This window comes from Pipistrellus hanaki (genome assembly GCF_964339955.1).
Source record: "Pipistrellus hanaki genome assembly, chromosome: 12".
Classification (NCBI taxonomy): domain Eukaryota; kingdom Metazoa; phylum Chordata; class Mammalia; order Chiroptera; family Vespertilionidae; genus Pipistrellus; species Pipistrellus hanaki.
Window position 1 is genome coordinate 51785940 of NC_140514.1, and position 22432 is coordinate 51808371.

At 49.1% G+C, this 22432-nt stretch overlaps 1 protein-coding gene across 2 annotated transcripts in view; it reads right to left on the reverse strand.

Annotated features, from left to right (window-relative positions):
* Nucleotides 1-8773: 8773 nt before the first annotated feature.
* LOC311630843 (F-box-like/WD repeat-containing protein TBL1X) overlaps nucleotides 8774-22432 on the reverse strand; it is a 28230-nt gene continuing 14571 nt past the window's right edge. Inside the window, exons 6-13 of one of the 2 annotated variants that reach the window (XR_014796469.1) lie at nucleotides 21162-21222; nucleotides 18172-18293; nucleotides 16863-16937; nucleotides 16437-16564; nucleotides 14262-14427; nucleotides 11846-11947; nucleotides 10352-11338; nucleotides 8774-10321 (exon numbers count right to left, since the gene is read on the reverse strand). Coding sequence is in view for 1 of the 2 variants with exons in the window: in XM_084900299.1 (XP_084756425.1) it covers nucleotides 11312-11338; nucleotides 11846-11947; nucleotides 14262-14427; nucleotides 16437-16564; nucleotides 16863-16937; nucleotides 18172-18293; nucleotides 21162-21222 (681 nt within the window). In the remaining variant the exon portion in view is untranslated. Of the gene's footprint in view, nucleotides 11339-11845; nucleotides 11948-14261; nucleotides 14428-16436; nucleotides 16565-16862; nucleotides 16938-18171; nucleotides 18294-21161; nucleotides 21223-22432 lie in introns of both variants that reach the window. The other variant, XM_084900299.1, reaches the window with a different exon arrangement.

Genomic DNA, 22432 nt, shown 5'->3' on the forward strand with positions numbered 1-22432 from the left:
GTGGAAAATTCAGCAAAAGGAAGGCATTGAATGATTGACAGCAGATGTGGAAATTATTCTGAACATAATTTCTTTTTTATAGATTAAATAGGAAATAATTTTACATATGTTTATATTTATCCTTTCAGATATTCTCATATTACATGTAAATATACTCATCCATATTTTTGTCATTTTTGTTACATTTCTGTTTAATAAAGTATTTACTAATATTAAAATTATTTCTGAAAAAATAATATCTTCTAATATCTTTTCTCCTGCTTTGTCATAAATTATATAATGTGGCTCTAGTTAATGGACTTAAATTATTTTGTTTTCTAATTTATGAATAATTCTGTGATGAACATTGTTGTATAGGTACCTCTGAACATTTATTCATTTTGAATCAATTCCTGCAAATAAAATTTATTTCAAAAAAACACATTTTATATTTTAGTATGTATGAATTTTGAATCATGTGGTCAAATTCCCTTGGGATTTTGATTGGGATGTCATCAGATTAGTAGAATGGATAAGAGGAATTCAGTCCCTGGCCCCTTTCTGAGGTATGTGTTGAGCACCTCCTATGGGCCAGGCACTAGAAGCACAGTGCCCAACCAAAGAGCATGTCCTGATGGCATGTTTGTATGAAAGAGTCAAATCAGCCTACACATGCATACCCTGAAGTCAGGATGTGCTGCGTGCTCTGAACAAAAGGTGAAACAGAGAGACAAATGGTGAAGAGGTAATGTTGTGTGTAGGATGTTGTGAAGGTTTGTGGGATGGAGGCGCTAGTTGAGGCTGCTTTGGGCATATGCATAGATGACCAGCAAAATGTAAATGTCCCAGCTGAGCCCCCAGTTTGGGCTCTGGTTCTAAAGTGCTCTAGGTGACTCTGGATCTTTTTTTTTTTTTTTTTTTTTTTTTTTTTTTTTAAGCTTATATTTATAAGTAAAATAATGGATGTTTTTGTGCAATAGAATTTTAATTCTTGAGGAATGAGAATGGAAGTGGTTTCCATTTTACATATAGTGCTGCTTATTCAGTAGAATTTAAAATTAAATGTAGAAGATTCTCAACCTCACTAATCACGGGGGAAATAGTATAATTCAGAACCACACAATGTCACCTCCCACTGTCAGAAGGGCTGTTACCAAAAAGTCAAGAAGGGACAATGTTGCTGAGGAAGTGGAGAAAGGGGAACCCTTGTGCACTATTGGTAGGAGTATAAATTGTTGCGATTTACAAACTCTTAATTTAAGAGTTTAAGGTGCTTGAATGGTATCAAGTTGGTTTAACAAAACTGGCATCAGCAAACAGTGGCATAACACCCAGACCCCGCCATCATGTGACAACACTGCGGTTGTGAGACATGTGGTTTTGACGCCATGGGAACCCCCACATACACCCCGGCCTCTGAGTGCAGGTTACAGATGACCATGTGCGTGGGGGCTGAGGGTTCTGGGTCTGTGTGGTGGGGTTAAGGGACAGAGGACCTGCTTCCATAAAGTCTCCCCCTGCTTATCACCCGTGGCTTCACCCAGTGGGGCCATGGAAATGTTCAGCCAACTCTTTCATACAAACATGGAGGCTGTTTCCTGGCATGGAGGCAGGAGATGGGCACCTCCTGCAGCACAGCGGGGAACTGAAGCTGCAGGTATGTCTGCTGTCCTGGAGTCTGGACAGTGGGGTGGCCTGGGTGTTGGTGGGGCGAGTGCTGGGCGCCTGAATGAGGATCAAAGAATGAGGATAAACAAATGTGTGATATACTCATACAATACACACCAAATGATAAGAAGGAATCCTATCTAACAAAAGAGTAATATGCAAATTAACCACCACTCCGCTATACCCACAAGCCACACCCATAAGCCATGCCCACCAGCCAATCAGGAGCAAGTATGCAAATTAACCCCAACCAAGATGGCTGCGGCCACAGAGAGAGCAGGAGGGAGGCTTGGGTTTCCCTGGCGATGGAGGAAGCCAAGCTTCTGCACACCCTGGACAACCCAAGCCTCTGTTTAAGGCTACAAAGTTTCAATTATAAAAGATAGTAAATCCCAACAGAAATGGCTGCTGCCACTGAGTAAGCACAAGGCGTGGCTCTGCTCTAGGCTACAAAGTTTCAATTGTAGAATATAAATAAATCCCAGATACCAGGGCCCCTGCTTGGGTCATCAGGGGGCGTGGCCACTGCAAACCACCACAGGCCCCTCGCCCAGGCCACCCCACATCCTAAAAGAACCCTCACCCTGATCCGGGACACCCTTCAGGGCAAACCAGCTGGCCCCCACCCATGCACCAGGCCTCTATCCTAATTAATAAAAGAGTAATATGTAGATTGACCATCACTCCAACACACAAGATGATTGCTCCCATGTGATCAAAGATCCTGCCCCCATGTGGACACAAGATGGCCACCACAAGATGGCCAGCAGGGTAGGACATTTAGAAGGCACCAGGCCTGCAAGGGAGGGCAGTTAGAGGTGACAAGGCCAGCAGAGGAGGGAAGTTGGGGGCAAACAGTCTAGCAGGGGAGCAGTTATACATCAATCAGGCTGGCATGGGAGTGGTTAGGGGGTGATCAGGCTGACAGGCAGAAGCGGTTAGGGGCTATCAGGAAGGCAGGCAGGCGAGCAGTTGGAAGCCAGCAGTCCTGGATTGTGAGAGGGATGCCCCATTTAGGCAGTCTAAATGGGCAGTAGGACATCCTTCAAGGGGTCCCAAATTGTAGAAGGTGCAGGCTGGGCTGAGGGACAACCCCCCCATGCACAAATTTCATGCACCGGGCCTCTAGTTGTCTAATAATGATGCACACAATAAGTCATACAACGGAATACCATGCAGCAGTGAAAAAGAAGAACCTCTTACCCTTGAGACTGCCTGGGGGACCTGAAAAGTATCATGCTAAGTGAAATAAGCTAGCCAGAGCAAGACAAGTATCATATGGTCTCACTCATATGTGAAATCTAAGTACCACAAACTGATAAAAGGAGTGGATTCAGAGACATGGAAGCATGGAACAGTGTGTGGAATCTCAGAGGGAAGGCAGGGAGGGTATATGGGAGGTAAGATTCAAAGACCTTGTATGCACATATGCATAACCCATGGGGTGATGAGGCTGCTTTGGGAGAGGGTCTGGGAGGGAGACAGGGAGCTGAAGAGGGCTGATGGGGAGGAGGATGGAAAGGGGACATATGTAATACTTTCAACAGGATTAAACAAAAACAAACAAACATGCTGTGTGAAAGAATTACACAAAAGCGTACAAACTGGGCACGTTCTGGGGTAAAGGTGGGGCTGTGAGCCCGGGGGCATAAGTTGGGACCCAATTCCTGCAGGCCACCTTGAGAGACTCCATCTGTGCACAAATTTGTGTACCAGGCCTCTAGTAATATATAAAACAAGCCCCAGCTGTAGCCATTTTTGGTGGATGTCTAAGACTTAAACTAAATGCTATGAGCTGTCTATGGAATGCCTATACACTGGGTGAACGGACAGGTCAAGTTCAAAGGGGACGTGCACTGTGATGGGAGAGGCTACTGTGGGGTCCTCTGCTCTGCCTCCATGTGGTTACTCTCACTTTCTCCATCTGAGGGTCAAACGAGGCAATGCCTGTGAACTGCCCAGCATCCCACTTGGTGCACAAGACCTGTGAGCCTTATCCTCACCCTCAGTGTCCTCTTGGCTGGGGCCTCGGCTTGTGGCCTTTAGAGTGGGTGCAGAAGCATTTTCAAGTCCGGTGCTGTCCTGATTTTAGAGGCAGGACTGTTAAGCCAGAGTCACAGCTTTATGAGCTTTGGTTTTCATATCTGTGTGCCTCAGAGTTGGATTGGGAAGATGCCAGGATAATGGGTGAGAAAGTATTTACATGAACATTTGTAAACATAAGCATGCAATCATTAACTGCCTTGCCTGCTTAAAGACTTCTGTGTGATTTTATAAATTAACTTTCTGGTTTTGACAATAGAAAAACCAATACTGTTCCTTCTGTAAAAATGTGGGTGTATCAAATTAAATAAAGAAGAATTACAGTCACTCACATCCAGGAACATCTGTGTTCACAGGTGTTCCCATGCAATGGGAACTCACTGGAGTGGGAAGGCCTGGGTTTGCTCGCTGATGAGGTCTGATGGCTCAGTGCTGCCCCCACAGGCTCACTGAGTGTGACCTTGGGAGCAGGAACGCCCGGGCTCCAAATACTGACAACAGTTCAGCTCTGATGAGCTCGCCCAGCGGGAGGACTCAGGAAGTCTGGAAGAAGCCATTTTCATTTTGTGTTGTGTGGTTTTGCAGTTCAGGTTTGTCTTCATTTGAATTGCACTGTGGGAGGGAGCACACTCCTGCCCTGAAGGGGCGTGTAAAGTGGCTGCTTGTGCACCAAGGCAGCTCGGATGTCTGTGACTCCACCTCAAGGGAAGAATAAAAGGACCCTGTGGTCACGTGTGGGGGAGGCGTGGTGTGGAATTTTAGTGCCCCTTTCCCTCTCAGCAGGAGCATTTCCTGGAACCTTCTTCCTATTAAGTATCTTTTATTGCAAGTCAACAAAGATGTGTTAGGTCTGTTTAGGGTACTAGCACTGAAATAAACGGCAGTTACTTTTATGAACTTGTATCCAGAAAACTAACTATTTAACTCTCGTTTCTTAAATTGAAAAGCGTTTACATGACTGAGCAGACCATTTGGGGGCTAGGGCGCCGTGTGGTGGTGAACGGGCAGCAAGTGTCACCTTCAGGAAACAAACCTGGAGGCAGCCTGCCAGGCTCAACCCTGGCTCCACCAGCTGCTGAGTGTGGAGTGCTGACCAAAGTACTTGACCTTGCTCTCCCTCTCATCTGTTCACACCTATTAGGGTCAGTGTGAGGATTATTTAATGAGTTAGCATAAATGGGACATAGTAGGCATGTGAGAGACTATGGTGATGACTTAGATGAGGGAGCTGGAGGTAGGGATGAGAGAGGTAAAACCAACAGGACTGGTGATGGATTGGATGTGGCTGGTGAAGGAGAGTGGGTTCTGTCCATGGTGCTGATGTAGAGTTTGGTGGGGACACTGAAAGCAGGTCAGTTCTGAAGGGGTGTGGGTTTGCTTTGCTTACCCTGAGTAGACTTCTAACTCGTGGCACGAGAAAAGTGCCGATCCTCCATCTGAACTTGGAGGCAATGAATAAACTTGTGTTACAGGGACCCTCCCTCACTTTCACTCTGCACACTACCAGCCATAAGGGGGGCTTTCTTATGTGAGCTTTTTTACATGACTGAGTACACACACACATCCCCACAGTCTGCTAGTGCCATCACTCCAGTTTGAGTCACCAATACAAACCTCACCTCCATTTAAATTGTCGTTACACTCTCTCCTTTATAATACAATCATCTCAACTATTTTCCTTACATACATACACCGAGAACCACATCACACAGTTTTATAATTTTTGCTTCAATTATCAAGTTAGAATCCTCAAGAAAAAAGCTGTTGTTCTCCCGTTATTTTTACTCTTCCCATTGTCCTTCCTTCCTTTTTGTTGTTCAGAGATTCCTTTTTTTTTTTTTTTTTTATCCAGTCCCCCGTTTAGAAAACTCCCTTTAACCTGGCTTTAAAAGTAGGACTGCTGGCTGCGAACTCTTCTTTCACTCTTTCTTTACCTGAGTATGTCTTGGTTTCCCCCTCACTCCCGAAGGATGTTTTCACTGAACATACGATTCTGGGTTGGCAGTTCTTTTGTCACTTGACAAATGTCATTCCACTTTCTCCTGGCCTCTGTGGTTTCTGACAACAATCCTCTGTCATTTGAATTGTTTCCCCTTAGTTAACAGAGCTGGCGTTTCTCTATCACTACTTTTGAAATGTTAGTGTTCAGGTTTGAAAAGCTTGTGATGTATCTTAGTATGCACTTTCTGGGTTTATCTTGTTTGAGGTTGTTCAACTTCTTAAATCTGCAGTTTATGTCATCTGCCAGATTTGGAGATTTTTCAGCCATCATTTTCTCTAATATGTCTCAGCTCCAAACTCTCCTCTCCTCTGGAACCTTAGAATAAATAAAATGCAGTCTCACCTTGAATACCTGGCAATAATCAGAAAGGGTTTTTACTCCAGGAGTCTAGGTTGAAAATATATATTACTTTAGGGAGAGGTTAAATACATTTATGTATATTGAAGGGAAGGGGGGCTTTCTTATGTGGAAAACCTCTGGGCTGCCCTTAAGATACTGCTAACTGCTCATCAGTAGGGACTTGGAGGGGATTGGATTGAATTTGACCTAAAATGATTTGTTTGGAGTGGTTTCTAAGTGCTGTAACAACTGAGAAAACCAGCCAGGGCAACAACTTTAAACAGTTAATGGACTCTACCACGGAGAATGTGAAATTATTACTTCTCTTTGGATCACTCTTTTCATGTCTACATTTTAAGATAGTGTATTATATATAGCAATTTTAACAAAGTTGTATAAAAACAGTGATCCAATTGTATCAAACAAATGAAAATGACAGATAAAGCACTGGAAGGAAACACATGTGATGTTAACAATGATTTTTGCTGGGTGGACCACTTCTTATTCTTTCTTGAAATTTTTTTAATATCTTCCAACTTGTTTATAAGGTGAAATTTTAAATCTTTCAACATTTTAAAATACCCAGAGTGCATCTTTTTATTTTTTAATTTTTTGTAATCCTCACCTGAGGGTGTTTTTTTCCATTGTTTTTAAAATAAGTTTGTATTGATTTCAGAGAGGGAGGGAGGAAGACAAAGATAGAAACATCAATGCTGAGAGAGAATCATTGATTGGTTGCCTACTGCATGCCTCACACTGGGAATTGAACCCACAATCTGAGTATGTTCCCTGACCAGGAATCAAACCATGACCTGCTGGTTCATAGGTTGAGATCAATCACTGAGCCATAACAAATGGGCTCCACTGGTTTTTAGAGAGAGTGGAAGGGAGGGAGAGAGGGAAAGCAAGACAAACATCAATGCGAGAGACTCACATCGATTGACTACCTCCTGCACATGCCCCAACCTAGGGATGGAGCCAGCAACCAAGGTATGTGCCCTTGACTGGATTGAACTTATGACACTTCAATCTGGGGACCAATACACTATTCATCTGGGGGCTGAAGCTCTAACCACTTAGCAACACCAGCTAAGGCTCATTTTTTTAAGAGACGATGTAAATCTTTAAAAACATACTTCAAAATTGAGCCATTGTCACCAAATATGCTCTGCATATTCTTCATGCACCACAAGAAGGCGCAGAAGAGCAATTTTGATTATTAATTCAGCCTTTGGTCCTCACATGGAGCCGCATGTTCTCTGTGCACCACAAGAGTGCATCAAAGAGGCAGCTTTGATCAGGAATTCAGCATTTGGTCTCCAAGTTATACTGAGCAATTCAGTCTCAGGAAACCATAGACTCTTATTTATGCTCACATCATTGCCTAGGTCTCTATCTTTCCATCAGTTGGAACATTTATATATATATTATATATGTATATTATATATGTATGTCTAGGCAGAAATAGTGTACTACACATTGGTGTTGTAAACCAGCTATGTGTCAGTAGCAAAGCAAGGTAGTGTTTTGTGAGGACATTGAAGACACCTCTGCCATGTGACACCTTTGAACACGCCAGGCCTCCCTTTCACTGTGGAGAAGCTCTGCAGGGAGCTTGTGGGCTTGTACTTCTGGAGCGGCGTGGCAGCAGACAGACCCAGGGCACCGTCACCACGCTGCCCAGGCCTGCACAGTCCTATATTTGGAGCTGATCCCAATGGGGCAGGAATGTGGGGGTGCCTGCATTCTTAATCTCTGTATTGACAGCCTGCCCCCAGCATCAACAGCCTCTTCTATTTGAGGACCCCCTACCTGAGGAGCAGAGCTCCACCCCACTCTAGGGCAAAGACACTAGCTGCTCGACTTCCCAGCTTCCCTTGCAGCTGGAAGAAGGCACAGGACTCTGCAGAGCCAATTAGACGTAAGCTAGAAGCTAGTGCCCATGAGCAAGTGGCGGTGACTACTCAGGGCCACTCCAGACACTGAGCAGTCCCCCTCCCCTTCCCCGTGGAAGCCGTCCCTGTTTCAGCATCATGGCTGAAGCCAAGTCCCACCCCACAGGCTCCCCCAGCCCCAGCCTCCACCCCGGGCGCTGCCCTGAGCTCTGCCTGCCGCCCCGTGCTCACTACAAACTTCGCACCCGATTGGTCAACGGGCCGGGGCTAAAGAGGAAAAGAAAGCGGGCTGCACCCGACAGCTCCGGGCCCAGAGACAGGGAGGGCCCAGCCCGCGTTGCTCCCATGCAGGGTCGAGTTGCACGTGGAGGAGTGACATGGTGACCGCTTTGTGACTCAGTGTCCCGGGTACACCTGCCTCCCAGACACAGGGCGGGCACCCATTAACCAGCAGGGGACGCCACGTCTTCCAGGGCTAAAGCACATGGATGGCACCATCGGGGCAGCTGGCAGTGAGCTCTGCAGAGGATCCAGCGTCCCCGCACCCCAACTTCTGCAAACTATCCCCGTTCACCGCGGGACCCACGCTCCCGCAAACCCCCAGGACAAGAGAGCACCCCCTCTCGATGTGGACAGCCCTCGGAAATGCCGCCGTGGAAAGGAACACCCCCAAACACCCCCGAGAACAGCACCCTCAAAGCCTGGTCCTGTCCACAGCGCAGCCAGCAGCGGCCCGGGGGAGGCACTCGAGTCCCCTCCTATGGGGAGAAGGCGCGTGTCTACTCATTGAAGTGTCGTGGGCCCCAGTGGGCCAACCGGACGAAGAAAGCACAGCCACCACATCCTCTCACATCAAAATAGAGCCATTTATTCAAGACCCTGAACAGGGCCTGTTGATTCTATCAAAGCAAATGGGCTACTAAGTGCAAGGTGGTTCTTGTCCCAGGATTGAGGGTGTGCAGGCGGGTGACACACGTGGACGTGGGCAGACGGGTTGACAGGCGCTGACGGGAACCACGTGCGGCTGGCGCATCTGACAGACAATACACACCCAGGAGCCAGAGCTCAAAACCCCGGGGAGGGGCGGAGGAACGCCTCTGCGTTTGACAAGAAACACGGTTTGAAAAAAAAAAAAAGGTGGAACAGGTTTAAAAAGACAAACATAACCAGAGCGAAGTAGGCCTTACGTGGGACAGAGAGCGCCTCGCCCGCCCCTGGCAGATCTCAGGGCAGGAGACCCGCCACAGGCATGCGGCCCACGGCCCTGCCACCTTCCCGGTGTGGGGCCAGCCCCTGGTCCCTGCTCACATCAAGGCCACGTTTGGTCACCAACACGTGGGCGTTACTGTAAGAGCTGTGACAGGGCAGTCACGGGGCACGGCCCTGGGCACTGCCGCTCTGCAGACTCCCAGGTTTCTGTTAGGAAGTGGGGTGTCAGATGGTTTCTGCAGCTCCGCACACTGCGCCCCAAACCCAATGGTTTCTCAGGGCAGACATGGTCAACGTGGCCCGGGTGCCGGCTGCCGTCACAGATGAGAGGGGCGACTTCCCAGACGTTGCGCTTGGCACAGTGCCAAGCAACCACCCAAATTACACACCAACCCGGACACAGCACTTTGGGGGCGTCTCTGGCTCAGACTCAGGGAAGTCACGGATTCACGGGGCCTGGTGATGCTGTCGCAGGTCCGGCACAGTCCAGGTCTCTCCTGTCGCGCTCACCTGCCTGCCTGGCACCGGCCTCAACAGCTTCTTGTCTGGCAGCCAGGACGCAGCGGCTGCACCTGCCCGGCCGCCTTCCTGTCCCTGCTCTGCCCGGGAAAGCGACGGCTCTTCTCCCACGGCTCCTTCCAAAGCCAGGTCAGCATCGGGCTGACACACGAAGGCCACCTCATCCAATGAAAGGAAACTCCCATAGAAACGCAAACACCTGTTTAATTTTTTAAAACAGTAAAAAGGTTCATTATTTAAAAAAAGAAAATCTAGTCTCTTGGCAGAGAAAGAAGAGATGGAGACGGTGGAGGTGATGGGTGACACTCTGCCCTCAGCTCACCATGTGGCTGTAAGGGCCTTCCTTCCCGTTCACGTCTGTCCCTGCCCGCCGGCGGTCAGCCGTGCCCGGCCCGCCCAGCAGCTCCGGACAAAGGCCGACCGGGAACGAGGTGCCACTAACAGGCCACAGCCGAGCCGCCTGCTTCTACGGCTCCCGCAATGCCGGCTGGTTTGGGACAGGATCCTGGCGGTCAGTCACCCTTCTTCAGTTCCCTCGCAGGGTTACAGAGGGGACTTCCAGGGAGATCCCACTTGTCCCCCAGCCAAGAGCGGGACTTCTCCCTCCACGGAGGAAATCCCACAGCGTCCACGGGTCTGCCCCCGCTCCCTATCCCCTCACACCCCTCTCACCGCCCCCATCCCCCCCCCCCCCCACCTGCCACACAGCCCCAGGCCAGGGGAATGCTCCCTAGAACCTTTTAAAATAGGAAACCACACAAAGCTCTGCCTGATGGCTTTTTAGGATTTTAAAATTGTTTTAACATAAAAATATTTCCCCCCCCAAAAAAAATACTCCGGGCTCTTCTTAAGTCATTTTTCCCCTCCTGTAAAAAGTCCCCCTGCTGTGCCTTCCTACATAAAGCACTTATTGTGCGCCGAAAGTGCCCTCAAGACCTTCGATCTGAAACAAATAAGATAAAGGGGTGAAGGGGAGGGCGGAGGAAGAGGAGGAGAGGGGAGGGGTGAGAAAGCTGTCTGGCAAAGATTTTGTCATCGTGTGCCCAAGGCCGCATCAACAGCAAATCAAGACACACTGAAAGGAGGAAAAAGGTGGAGGGGCAGCAACGAGGAAGGGGAACAAGCCCCATTGGGAATCGTGGACGGAAGGATTCCGACCGACAGAAAAGCCCCTGAACAAGAAGGTGTGGGAAACGGGGCGCGCTGGGATCACAAAGCCCGCAGTTCAGGGGCACGGGCTGGGCTCTGAACGTCTGGGCGAGGGCGACGTGGTCTCCAACACGCAGGGAGCGCTCTTCCGCCCTCTCAGGGTATCGCAGCCTTTCCCGTTTCTCCTCCTTCGCTTTCCCCCTCCAGCTCAGCCATCAGAGCCCGTCTGGGTGGGAACCAAACGCCGACCATGAGGCGTCACGCTCTCCAAACAGATGTCCCGGGTGGAAACCACTCTCCCACCTCTGAGGCGACCGTGCGTGTTTGAAACTATCTGACGAGAACTAGGAAAGATACAGGCGCCCACAGCCCAGGAGGCGCTGACTTCAAAGTCCACGCCCACACTGTGCAGTTTTGGAGCCGACAGGATGCCCCCTCCCCTCTCCCACCCTCCCCACGCTAAATGCTGGTGGGTTAGAATTCTCTTCTCTTTCCTGCAACATTCCATCTACTTTCGCAGATCTAAAACACACACCTGCAGGGAAACAAAGAGCCCCGGTTACCACCTTCAGACAACACAGGTTGACAAATTACATGGCCCATGAACCAAATCAGGCCCACCCTCTATGTTTTATGAAGTTTTATTGGCACACAGTCCTAAGCATTCAGAGAAGCTGTAACAACAGGCTACACCTGAGAGCTGAGCCTCTGACCAGCCCTGAAATAACGCAGAGGCAGCTGTCATGGGCAGGTGGCACAGCCCAGAGACTTAGAGGCAGGGCCGATGACAACTCTAGCCTGTGCTCATGCCTTTTGGGAACATGTGGGGAATACAGGACACTCGGCCAGCCCTCCACCACCCCCTGCCTCACAGAATCACAGGCCCTAGGCCCAGGACATCTGTGGAATGCAGGTTACCCATCAGCAGAGGGTGCAGGCTGGGGGAGCCAGGTTCTGAGCCCCTACCCTGGGTATCAGCTGCCTGGGGTTTCCCCTTTCAGCCCCGCACCCACAACCCCCCAGCAAAAGGTGGTGTTCTTACAGAGCCATCGGACATGCTGGCGCCCACTTTGTCTCCTCGGGCGTTCCAGCAGACCTCGAAGATGCTGCCAGTGCCTCCGTAGCTGTGGACGAGCCTCCCACTCTGCAAAGCAAAGCAAAGCAGTGGTCAGGAGTAAGGGGGAGGGAACGGGGGGGGGTGGGTGGGGAGAGCAAGGCCACTATCTATACTAATAAAAGGGTAAATGCTAATTAGACTGAGAGACCTTCCTGACGTCCTTCCAGGCAAAGCCATGGTGGCGGGGCTGAGGCAAGGCGGTTAGGGGTGATCAGGCCAGGAGGGCAGGGCAGTTGGGGATGGGCAAGCCAATGGGTGGGGGGGGGAGGGGGGGGAATTTGGGGTTGAGCAGACCAGTAGGGGGGCAGAGTTGGGGGCAAGCAGGCTGGTGGGAAGAGTGGTTAGGGGCAATCAGGCAGGCAAGCAGGTGAGCAGTTAGGAGCCAGCAGTCCTGGATTGCAAGAGGGATCCCAGATTGGAGGGTGCAGGCCAGGCTGAGGGATAACCCCCCGCCCCCCCCCCCCCCCCCCAGTGCATGAGCTTCATGCATTAGGACACTAGTTTATATTTATAATTTATATATATAAAAGCCTAAGCGACCGGCCCACCAGCCCACCAGCCAGTTGCTATGATGCGTACTGACCACCAAGAGGCAGACGCTCAACACAGGAACTACCAAGTGAGTGCTCTCTCACACTTTGCAGAGTGCCCTCTCCCATTCCAGGATCCCTTAGGGCAGGTGTCGGCAACCTGGAGCCGCATGCGGCTCTTTTTGTTAAGTGAAAAAATCCTTTTTCTGCACGATCCGGTATATAGCATTAAGGTAAGAAACAATATATGCAGTGTTATATTTGTTTTAAATGTCGCAATGGTTTTGCGGCTCCCAGGTTTTTTTTTTCCTTCGAAAACAGGTCCAAGTGGCTCTTTATGTCTTAAAGGTTGCCGACCCCTGCCTTAGGGGATGTCGGACTGCTGGTTTCAGTCCAATGCCCGCAGGCCAGGCTGAGAGACCCCACCAGTGCACGATCCATGCACCGGTCCTCTAGTATTATATACATCCTTGTATTTAGAGAGGGCTTCCTCTCACTGAGGATCAAAGAGGTTTGTGATTTATAAAATCGGAGTGACATAATTTGATGAGTTATTGACCGTGGGCAATACCTAATGTCATTTTTCTATGATGTCACTTTACAAATCCACCTGTCCCTGCTTTTCTGAAGAGGAACTATCGCACAGTATTCCTGGGCTGTGGCTTTCCACCTGGCCCGTCTGGCTGTGAGGCTTGGTGGCAGGCTGGTTCTGCCTAGGGCCCACCCTCACCTCTCCCTCTCTAAGGAGGTAGCCCATCTTGATTCAGGGAAGGCTTAGGTCTCTGTGAACCGGATGGCAATTCACTTGCTTCATGTACTACCAGCCCTTCCCACAAGGGGGCATGAACTCAATTACAATGCACCTCAATTTCAACCCAGCCCCAGGGAAGCTGGAAGGCAGATTGGATTAAAAGGTTAAAAGGGGAGAGGGAAGGCCATTTAATCCACCCTGAGGCCACACAAACTGAATCCCTAGCTGTTTGCAATGGCTCCGACCATTTCTCTTCTATCAGCGAGAGAGAACCGAGAGGTGGCTGCCCAACATAATTCTCCCTACCCTATCTCCCACCCACTTCCACTCTTTATATTCAGAATCCATCACCCTCAGGTACAGCCAGGGTTACCCACGGCTACATTTACTCAAAAGCTGTCTCCTTATAGTTCTGCCAACAGCACAACCCAATACCAACATACCCTTTCCTACAGAAACAGAAACTTTTTTCTTTTTTAACATAACTTATTGATTTTTTTACAGAGAGAAAGAGAGAGGGATAGAGAGTTAGAAACATCGATGAGAGAGAATCATTGATCAGCTGCCTCTTGCACACCCTCCACTGGGGATGTGCCCGCAACCAAGGTACATGCCCTTGACCGGAATCGAACCCGGGACCTTTTCAGTCCGCAGGCTGATGCTCGATCCACTGAGTCAAACCGGTTTTGGCAACAGAAACTTTTTTCATCAGAAAAATCAAAATGGCACAACAAAGCAAACAGATAATCCTGTGCACCCTCCGATATGCTACGCGATGTGGAATGGCCGGCCCCGCCCCTTTAGCTGGGCCCCTGGAAAGTGCGAATGAAATGACACTGTCACCCCAACCTTAGTACCTAGAGGGCAGCATCTCTGGAGACAAGAGGACTGGGTTACGGCTGTCTGAAATGAGGCCGGGACCCCAGGAAAGGATCAGCAGATAGAGGGTTTCATGCCAGGGACTTAGAAGCGATCAGCACAAACTCCCCAGCGACAGCTTTGAGCCTGGGTCACTGAGACCTGACGTGGGAGTCACTGTGAGGAAGGAGTCGGGGATTACCTGCGTGTTCCAGATGTGCACACACTTGTCAAAGGAGCCGCTGGCCAGGTACTTGCCGTCGGGGCTGAAGGCGACGCTGTTGATGGGCTCCTGGTGTCTGGTGAGCGTGTGGAAGCACAGGCCGCGCTCCACGTCCCACAGCCGGACGGTGGAATCGAACGAAGCACTGGGAGGAAGCGAGGAAACATCACCAGAGACACAGGAGCTTCCTTCTGCTTCTCTAAGACACACACCCATCGTGTGTGACTCTCCTCTCATGGCTTTTACATTTCCAGAGACAGTAACAGCTATGCTCCATCACTCTAAAGTATGGCTCAGATACCTCGACGACACCGCCATTGTTATACAGCAATTCCTTTCTTCTCTTTTTGGATGCTGTTATGGGGGAAACACTGATTTCACGTTCATGTGTTTCTGCATTTCCTATAGACACAGACGATAAATATGTCTATGGAATATTTACTACATTTCCTTAAATGTAGTAAATCTAAAACACCACATGTAGCTCAGCTGGTGTGGCTCAGTGGTTGAACATCGACCTATGAACCAGGAGGTCCCAATTCGATTCCTGGTCAGGGAGGTCCCAATTCGATTCCTGGGTTATGGGCTCGATGTCCAGTGATTGGCATACAAAAGGCAGCCAATCAATGGTTCTCTCTCATCAATGATGTTTCTACCCCTCCCTCTACCTTCCTCTCTGAAGTCAATTTTAAAAAATGAAAAAACAAAAATACAACACATTTATTGTTACCAACCAAAATATTTGGAAAAATGGCAAATTAAGTGAACACAGTTTTAACGCAATGGGAGTTAAAATACAATCAGTTGCCAAAACCGGTTTGGCTCAGTGGATAGAGCGTCGGCCTGCGGACTGAAAGGTCCCGGGTTCGATTCTGGTCAAGGGCATGTACCTCAGTTGCGGGCCCATCCCCGGAGGGACTCTCTCTCATCGATGTTTCTAACTCTCTATCCCTCTCTCCTCCTCTCTGTAAAAAAATCAATAAAATAAAATAAAAAAATACAATCACGTGCAAATATGGAATTGTATTCCGAGAGCTGCAAGTTTTCTTTTCAGACATAAAATAAAGAACACATACTGAGCTGCTATTTGGTGTTCTCTCTCTCCGAACAGGGACTCACCGGGCACTGCTCTGTCCCTTCACACTTGTTGACTGAAAGGACAATCAGCCTCTAGCTGATGCAGGAACTCCTTCCTTCCGGTGTTTTCTAAGAAACGGCCTTGGGCCGAGCACTTTCAGCAACAAGGATGCTTGCTGCTGTGAGACTGACCAGCCTGTGCCACGCGGCAGAGATGGAGAGTCTCTCCGTATCCACAGGACTGTCCACCCGCCCCCTGTCCCCGACCACCCCTTCTCTGCAGCTGCAGAAGCCTGCTCTGCTTCCCAGGACCCGGACGTTCCTCCCAAATGCTGTCTTCTCCAGCTGAACACCCCCTCACTGTGTGCACCATGGATCCCAGACCCCGAAGGATGCAGGCATATCAGAATCTCTCAGCTTCTTAGTCTGGACATTCTTATTAAACCCAGAACCTGCATGGAGTCCCGTGAGCACTGGCAGAGACAGTTCCGTGCAGTGCAGCCTGAAGTGGCGTGATTCTGGGCTGCCCACCACGGCCACAGAGCCCTCTCCCCAATTCTGCGAAGAAGCTGCTGCTTGTGGGGAGGGGGAGTTCACTATATGTCTGGCTCGTAAAGACTACCCACTCAGAACTCACGCCACCTGCAGCTCCAAGTCGGACTAAGTAAACCAAGGCCACGGCGCACTCTGTGTCCTCTGTCTGTTATAACGAAAACCCGCACAAAGCCACATGCTGGAAGCCCGGGGGTGACAGGGACCCGCACCGCCACTCGGGCGTCACTCCACAGCTCGGGGGCGCTGCATAGCGCCGTTCCGTGGGCCCTGTGCAGGCGAGCTACTCCTTGCACAGTTTGGAAGGACGTGAACTCATTCACAGCACACTTTAGCAAATAACGTTTACTGGCCACACTCCAATTCCCTCCAGGTTCAAGTAACATCTACCGGCCAAGTTACTGGCCACAACTTTTACAAAATCACTTTTCCGTTCCCTCCAATAAAATAACTGTCACAGCCACGGGGAGCAAGGCTGCTCCTGGGAGCCGCCGGGGTCCGGGCTGTGGGCCGTCCTCCTCGTACCTTGCGAGCATGATGTTGGCGTTCGGGTTGCTGGTGGCTGGCCCGGTCGGACTCCACTTTATGGTGTACACCTCTTTGCTGTGAGCCTGCAGGTCATGGACACACGTGTCCTGCTTCATGCTCCAGATCTAAAGGACACAACGGGCAGCATGTGAGCAGGCGCTCTTCCTCCAGCCAGGAGCGGCTCAGCACCGGTCACTCGTGGGCGTTCCTTAGGTTTGGGGCTGGGGAAGCTCACTGATTGGCGGGCCACTGCCCAGACAGAGGGGTGGGCAAAACCCTGGGGGCACCAGGAGCAACGGGGAAAATTTACAGCAGCAGGAAGAGTGTTCGTTACAAAACCACCACCCAGAGCAGCCGTGATCATAAGGCCTGCACGAAGGGGTGCGGCTGCCTGGGATCACACAGCCCATCCTTCCGGGTTACCTTTAATGTACTGTCATCCGAGCAGGACGCTAGCAACGTTCTAGAGGGATTCCACTTGATGGCGTTAACCTCATTCTGAAAGAGAGCAAAGGATTTTACAAAGAAATAAAGGCCTGTGAGTAGGTACCACAAGCACCCAGCAGGGGAGCACTCCAGCATCTCTGCGGACTCTTCAGTTACCCTGGGCATGGAAGACCAGTCCAGGACCCACACATTTCCCTGTTTCCTATTCTGCCTTTCATTTATGTAAAAAGCAAGGCCACATACCATGCAAAGCCATCACCCACATCCACAACTCTAAGAAAGAATTCACAACTGCATTTACATCCAGTAAGCACAGCACAGAAAACCAATACAACTTGGTGTTTTGAGACTGATATTGCAAATCACTTTCACCCTGGCCAGTGTGGTCCAGTGGTTATAGCACCAGTTTGTACACCAAAGGGTGGTGGGTTTGATTCCCAGTCAAGGGTACATACCTGGATGATTCCCTGTCCTGGTTGAGGTGCATGCAGGAGGCAACCAATGGATGTGTCCCTCTCACATCAATGTTTCTCTCTGTTCTGCTCCCTCCCTCTCTTCACTCTCTCTAAAAAACAATGCTGACATTTTCCACCAAATTCAAGAAAACTGGCTATTTCTATGACTTCTCTTCAGGTTCATTAGCCTTATTTCTGCAACCTCAATGGGCTGTTAAACCCACCCATTAAATTTTCATTTCAGACACTGTACCTCTCAGCTGTCAGGTTTCCGTTTGACTGTTTTTAAAAAACATAGTTTTTCTTCTCTGCCGAATTCCCCATCTATTCACTCATGATGAGCATCCTTTCCTTTATGTCCTCATAGATTTGTCTAATAGCTATTTTAAGTACTTCATTCAAAATCCCACATCTAACTCATCTCAGGGTCTGTGTTTTTCCTACTGCCTGCTTATACCTGGGTTAATCCAACCACCAAGTAGCAAAGGGCTGCAAAAGACCTAATCAGCAGGCACAGCATCTTTTTTATTAAAACCCCCCCCGCAACTCCCCAAGAACACAGAGAGGTGAGTGCCATAATGGAATCATAGATCTAAGTAGGAGAGAGAAGGAGGAAAAATAAATTCAAGAAGCAGGTGAAAAATCTGCTTAAAGAGATGTCAATAGTATTTTAATAAGATATAGGAAATAATGATGCAAAAATATCCCTGTCCTTTAAGAATTCAAGGGGTCAGTAGGCCTCACAGCACCTTTTAACCGGCGGCACAAAGGAGACGCCCCTCCCAGCACACTGCCACGGACCCGAGCCCGTCGTCAGACCCGGCACTTACCACGTGTCCTTGGAAGGTCCTCACGGGGAGGTCGCAGCCGAGTCTGCAGATGTGAATGTTCCTGTCTGTGCTACAGGAGGCAAAGGTCGTGCTATTCTGCCAGTCCACATCGAGAATGGGGGCTGTGGGCGGGAACACAGGGAGGACATGTGGATCCTATGTACTAACGGTAAATATCATGTGACATGCATTCTAACACACACGTAGGTAGGGCTCCCGAGCCATCTGCCTTTGGAGAGGTGCCCACTTACAGGTGGGGAGACACGTTCTGTAATACATTCAGCACCGTCCACGCCATCAGTGTTGTGAGATGAAAGCAACACCAACCATAAAACTCACCAGCGGCCATAGGAGATGTATGTGGTGTGGACTGAAAACTACGAGGACAGGCACCCAAAACATGCCAGGTCTCCTCACTCTGTGAATGCCTCCACGCTGCTGGTGTTCCAGATGGAGTATCAGACGTGAGTCTGTGCTCTTACACAGAGGTGACACGCCCTTGCTGGGACCTTCCATCCTAGTCCACCCCTCCAGGACCCACGCCCCCTGCCTGTGCCATATGCCGAGATGCATCGTGCCATCTGGCCAGTCCTGGACTCAGCTCTCCCATTCAGCCATCACTGGGCATCCCAAACTGCCCATCAGAAAAGACACTCTGCCCGTTTGTCAACATCAACTCAGGGACATCCTATCTAATAAAAAAGTAATATGCAAATTGACCAGCACTCCAAGACACAACATGGCTGCCCCCATGGGGACACAAGATGGCCACCACAAGATGGCCTGCAGGGGAGGGCAGTTGTGGGTGATCAGGCAAGCAGGGAGGGCAGTTGGGGGGACCCAGGCCTATAGGGGAGGGTAGTTGGAGGGAACCAGGTCTGCAGATAAGGACAGTTGGGGAGGACCAGGCCTGCAGGGGAGGACAACTAGGGGCAACCAAACTGGCAGGGGAGGACAGTTAGGGGTGACCAGGCCAGCAGGGGAGGGCAGCTAGGGGCAATTGGGCCAGCCGGGGAGCAGTTAAGCATCGATCAGGCTGGCAGGAGAGTGGTTAGGGGGTGATCAAGCTGGCAGGCAGAAGTGGTTAGGGGCAATCAGGCAGAGGCAGGCGAGCGGTTGGGAGCCAGCAGTCCTGGATTGTGACAGTGATGTCCAACCACAGGCAGCAGACATCCCTCAAGGAGTCCCAGATTGGAGAGGGTGCAGGTTGGGCTGAGGGACACCACCCCCCATCCCCCACCCCCCCAGTGCATGAATTTCATGCATCAGGTCTTTAGTGTGACTAACAGGACACGCTCAGCCCACACATTCAGTGTTCCCTCTATAAGGAAGACCTTGCTCATGACAGGAAGTGGCATCTGTCCCTCACGCTGGTGTCCTCTAACAGTCTGCTCCTGCTGGAGGTGTGCAGCTATCTTTGTTTTAAGTTAAGAGGCTGCCCCTCCCAGAAGAATTGAGTCCCAGAGAGCAAGAGGGAGGATCAGGTGGAAAACTGGAGTCTCTGGACCCCGGGCTGCCCCATGTGGCCTGCTGTGGCCACAACACACAAACGGATATGGCTAGGCCACAGCTGTGGCTGCATGTCTCTATGGGAAAGACTCCTCACCTCAGGGCTGACCCTACTCTCTTGGCCCATATCTGAGGACATGGATTTCTGGAAGGTTCCCTCTATTCTGTAAATTGATAAGAGCAGCTTCTGCACCTCAACTGCAAACAACATAGTTTACGCCAGCTTCCTTCCAGGAGTCTACAATCTTAGTGCGAGCAGGCAGACAGTGCCTGCAGGACCAGCCCTAGAGGAGGCCCTGCCGTGTGGCTGGTCACAACTCCATTCTGGGGGACGGCCCCCCTACCCCCTGAGTCCACAGAAGACCACTGCAAGTTTCACCCTCGGCACCTTTTCCCTCATGGCCGATTTTGCAGTGTCCTTTCACTGTGATAAACCTGAGCCGTGACTTGCCAGATCTGGGGATCTCAGGGACCCCCAACACAGCCCCCCTGGGCTGGCAGGAGAAAGGAGGCCACTTTGGTCCAGGTATTGGTCCTTGTAATGTTTTTAACATTTTGATGTTGGAGAATCTGTACCTTATAAGCCTAAAAGCAATGTATACCATGATTGTAGCTAAATCCCATGGACACATTCCTCAGAGTATTCAAGATTACCTTCTGGGACATTTCGCAGCGACTATGTACTATTATTACCAAACTAGTGATGTGGTGCATGAATTTGTGCACATGGAAAGGAAATTAATTAGAAGAAATACTTTAATATCACTATTTGTCCTTTCTCTATAATAGAAATGTCAACCAAATTCACCATCAATAACACATGCATGCAACTTGTGCCAGCAACAGCATTATTTGTATCACACATGCACAAGTCAACTTGGCCTTTTATAGATATAGAACAAACTTGCTTAATTAGACCTGTTTTCTGATTTGAGCTAAACTTTTTCCAGTCCAGTGAAACACCCCAACTTCTCTTTCAGGTAAAAAAACAACACAGCAGTAAATATCAACACGAAGCACATTATGATTGTAGATCACGCAGGGAGAACAAAGGGTAAAATATTTAACTGCAGCAGTGTTTGACTATATTCTGTGCAGTGAGAAAACCTGAAGTCACTTTTAAGGACCACCATTTCTTACTTCTTTTCAGTCAGGTCAAGTTTCTAAGTTTTCCAAATATCTCTTTTCTGGCTCATGAAAAGAAAACAGGATTCCACCAAGTCTCCTATCTATCTACTCCAGGACTCCTGTGAGGATCAAATGAGATGAGGCACAGGAAAACACTTCACTGACATTTGGGTACAAAGTGTTTCCACCTGGCTATAAAGCAAGTTGTGCTCCTGGGCTGAAAAACTGCAAGGAGGCTAGTCATCGCTAGGGAGAGGAAGCGAGGGAGAGTGTGTTGCTACGTGATGTCATTACCAGGATGGAAGAAAGGACACGTAGCATATTAGATTACAAAACAAAAACAGAAGACTCACCAGAATGAAATAGAAACTGCTGTTTGGCTTCTCCCGTGTGGGCATCCCAAATTATTGCTGTCTGTGCTCCGCAAACAAAAAGGAAACGTTAGTGACTGTTCCTCCGGCCAAGTTTTCTCTCAGAAAAATTTATCACACAAGACAAGTGAGCCCCGCCTCCTTTCACATCAGCACAGCCCAATAAGCACAGGATGTGAGCCACACGGGGAACTTTGTTTTCTAGAAAGCACTCTAAAAAGAGAAAAAAAGAAACTGTTAAAACTACCTTTTCTTTTTTGGCACCGTGACTTGAATATGAACCAAGGTCGCTGCGGCCATAAAACTTCTTTTTAACAACACGTTTTATTTTACTCCAGTATGGTTAAAATATTGTTTCAACGTGTGTTCAGTACGTATCTGTTAATGAGGTCCCTGGTGGTCTTTTTGCCGAGGTCTGTGGAATCCAGTGTTTTATATGTAACCATCTCGAGAGTCATGTGTGTTGTTGGCAACTCCACAAAACACAGCAGCCATAACTGATAATTGGAAAACTACAAAAATTGGTGGGGATTCCCTTTCTCCCATTACAAGTTGAAATACAAAGCTTATCTAAGAATCTCTCTGGCACTTTTCCAAATGAGGAGCTAAAGAACAAATGGGCATTTCTGAAAATTATCCTGTGCATCAGTCACACTCTGAATTGGGGATAGCAGGCAGAGCAGAGCCACGCTGGCCTGTAACTAAGGGGAGAAAGACCGTTTCCCTGGAAAACAAACAGGAGTTCTTATGAACCCACCAATGCTGGGAAGACAGGGAAGCACCGGAGGCGGCTCAGGGAAACCTCTGGAATGACATCTTAATTGATTTAATTGGAACCTGTGTACTTCCCAGTCACCGACAACGAAGCTCTTGTTTAAAGAAGAATTGATTATAAGGGGCGTTGACAGTAGAAATGTCCAGAGGAAATACTCGGAGCAGTGAGCACCTGTGAAACCCAATTCTCCACATTTCTGGATCAGCTCTAGATCAACGGGCATCTCCTATTCGTCTTTTTGGTGGGCCTAACACTTTTACTCACAAACGAATCAGGTGCTACACAGAGTATTTAAACTTGCAAATCTGATGCAATTTTGCATACTACATCAGTAATTTTGTTGATGTCTACATTAAATATACCCTGGACAGGAAAAATAAAATTATATTCTAAAACAGCAAGAACTGTTAAAGATACTTTAGCCCCTTCAGTTAAGTTTCCACTGAAGGTCAACACCAGCATCCCCATAAATTACACT